The 1,422-nt window shown below is 53.2% G+C and overlaps 1 protein-coding gene across 1 annotated transcript; it reads left to right on the forward strand.

Moving 5' to 3' along the window:
- Positions 1 to 17: 17 nt before the first annotated feature.
- On the forward strand, positions 18 to 1,412 carry LOC118159186 (coiled-coil domain-containing protein 81-like). The gene is made up of 3 exons (XM_035313799.1): positions 18 to 224; positions 471 to 727; positions 1,126 to 1,412. Exons 1-3 carry the CDS (start codon positions 23 to 25, stop codon positions 1,198 to 1,200), a joined length of 534 nt encoding a protein of 177 aa, XP_035169690.1. The 5' UTR covers positions 18 to 22; the 3' UTR covers positions 1,201 to 1,412.
- The last annotated feature ends 10 nt before the right edge of the window (positions 1,413 to 1,422 follow it).

A 1,422-nucleotide genomic window follows, 5' to 3' on the forward strand; every position in this document is an offset into this window, starting at 1 on the left:
TCTGACGATCATCCCTTTTCCCATGTCTCAAGAACTCCCTCGTCAGCCTTGCTGTCTTTTCTGTGTGCAGGGTGTTCGGGTTGCGGAACTCGGGACCTTTGCTGTTGTGCAAGAGCAAGTCCTTGTCAAACAAGAGCTGCTCTTGGTTAAAAGACCGGTCTTCCAGCTGGACATCGATGAGTTGTGGCTGGAGGAGATCTACTGTCCCACTGAGATCCTCCCTGGTGAGAAGGCAGCAGCCCCCCTCTTCCTGCCCCATGTCCGGAACGGTTTGTTCTCCCTGCTCTTTGGAAAGGCGTGGGAGAAGTAGAGGATTGTCTCCAACAGTCAGGGTACAGCTTGAGTTCCCCCAAAAGAAACCCTGCCCCAGGAGCTGTTTCTCTTAGCGACCCTTTCTCTGGGAACTTGTTCTGAAAGTGGCAAGCAACTTGGGCTTGCTGTGGCAGTGAGGATGTTGCTTCTCCTTGCAGATGATGTCAAGATTGAGCCGCTGAACTACGTGAAGCTATCGCAAGCCACCTCCTTCCCACTGCACGTGGTGAAGAACTGTGTGCAAGAGACCATCCTCTTGTACTGTTTCCTCCTGAGGAACAAGGAGCACGTCCCCTTTGCCTTCAGGGACATTGGTGTTTTGACGTGCAAAGATGGTGTCCTGTGCATGAAGTTTTACCTGGACTGTGTTGAACGTCTGGAGAGCACTGCGGGCCTGTTTGCACTGCTCCAGAGCGTAAGTTGGTGATGTTTTGAGGGCTACTTCAATTTCTTTGGGAATCCTATCGAAGGGTGAGCAATCCGACTGCTGTTGGCCAGCCCGGACATGGCAGGCCAGTCAAATGCCTTTCCCCACGCTTGCCTCATTAGCTGCTTTCTCCGTTAGCAAAGCGAGTTTCTTCTGAGCATCTGGATGCTTGCCCCTGCAAAAAGCCTGGCAGCGTTCTTGGACAGCCTCAATATTCTGCCATGCAGGTCCTCCAGAGCAGAACAAAGGTTCATGGAAGAGGCTTTGGAGGAGGGCTGTGGAGAGAAGGCTTTCTTTTGGCTTGGGAGACAGGTTTGCTTCCTGTCAATGAGAGCCATGAGAAAACTGCCTCAGAAAGCCTCCAGCAGGTCTGTGTCTCTTTGCAGAAAATGTGGCCGGCACATCTGAGTGTCTTCAGTGGAGAGACCACTGCTCGTGGGATCCAGATGTTCCCAAGGTGAGTGCATTTCCTCCGCAGCCCTTGGCTGAGCCAGCGGGAGGCTTCCCACCTCCTACTTTGGAACGTGCGCGGTTGGGTCTCCACGCTCAGCATCCAGTCAGGGCTAAATCCTGAAGAGACTGGTTCCTGCTTAACTAATGCTGAGTTTCGGCTACGAGTGTCTTCACCTGGAAAGAAGGGGCATTGTGGCTGTGTTTCTTGTGCCCATGCTGCCGCGATGGCC

The sequence above is a fragment of the Oxyura jamaicensis genome, unplaced genomic scaffold (genome assembly GCF_011077185.1).
Source record: "Oxyura jamaicensis isolate SHBP4307 breed ruddy duck unplaced genomic scaffold, BPBGC_Ojam_1.0 oxyUn_random_OJ68493, whole genome shotgun sequence".
Classification (NCBI taxonomy): Eukaryota; Metazoa; Chordata; class Aves; order Anseriformes; family Anatidae; genus Oxyura; species Oxyura jamaicensis.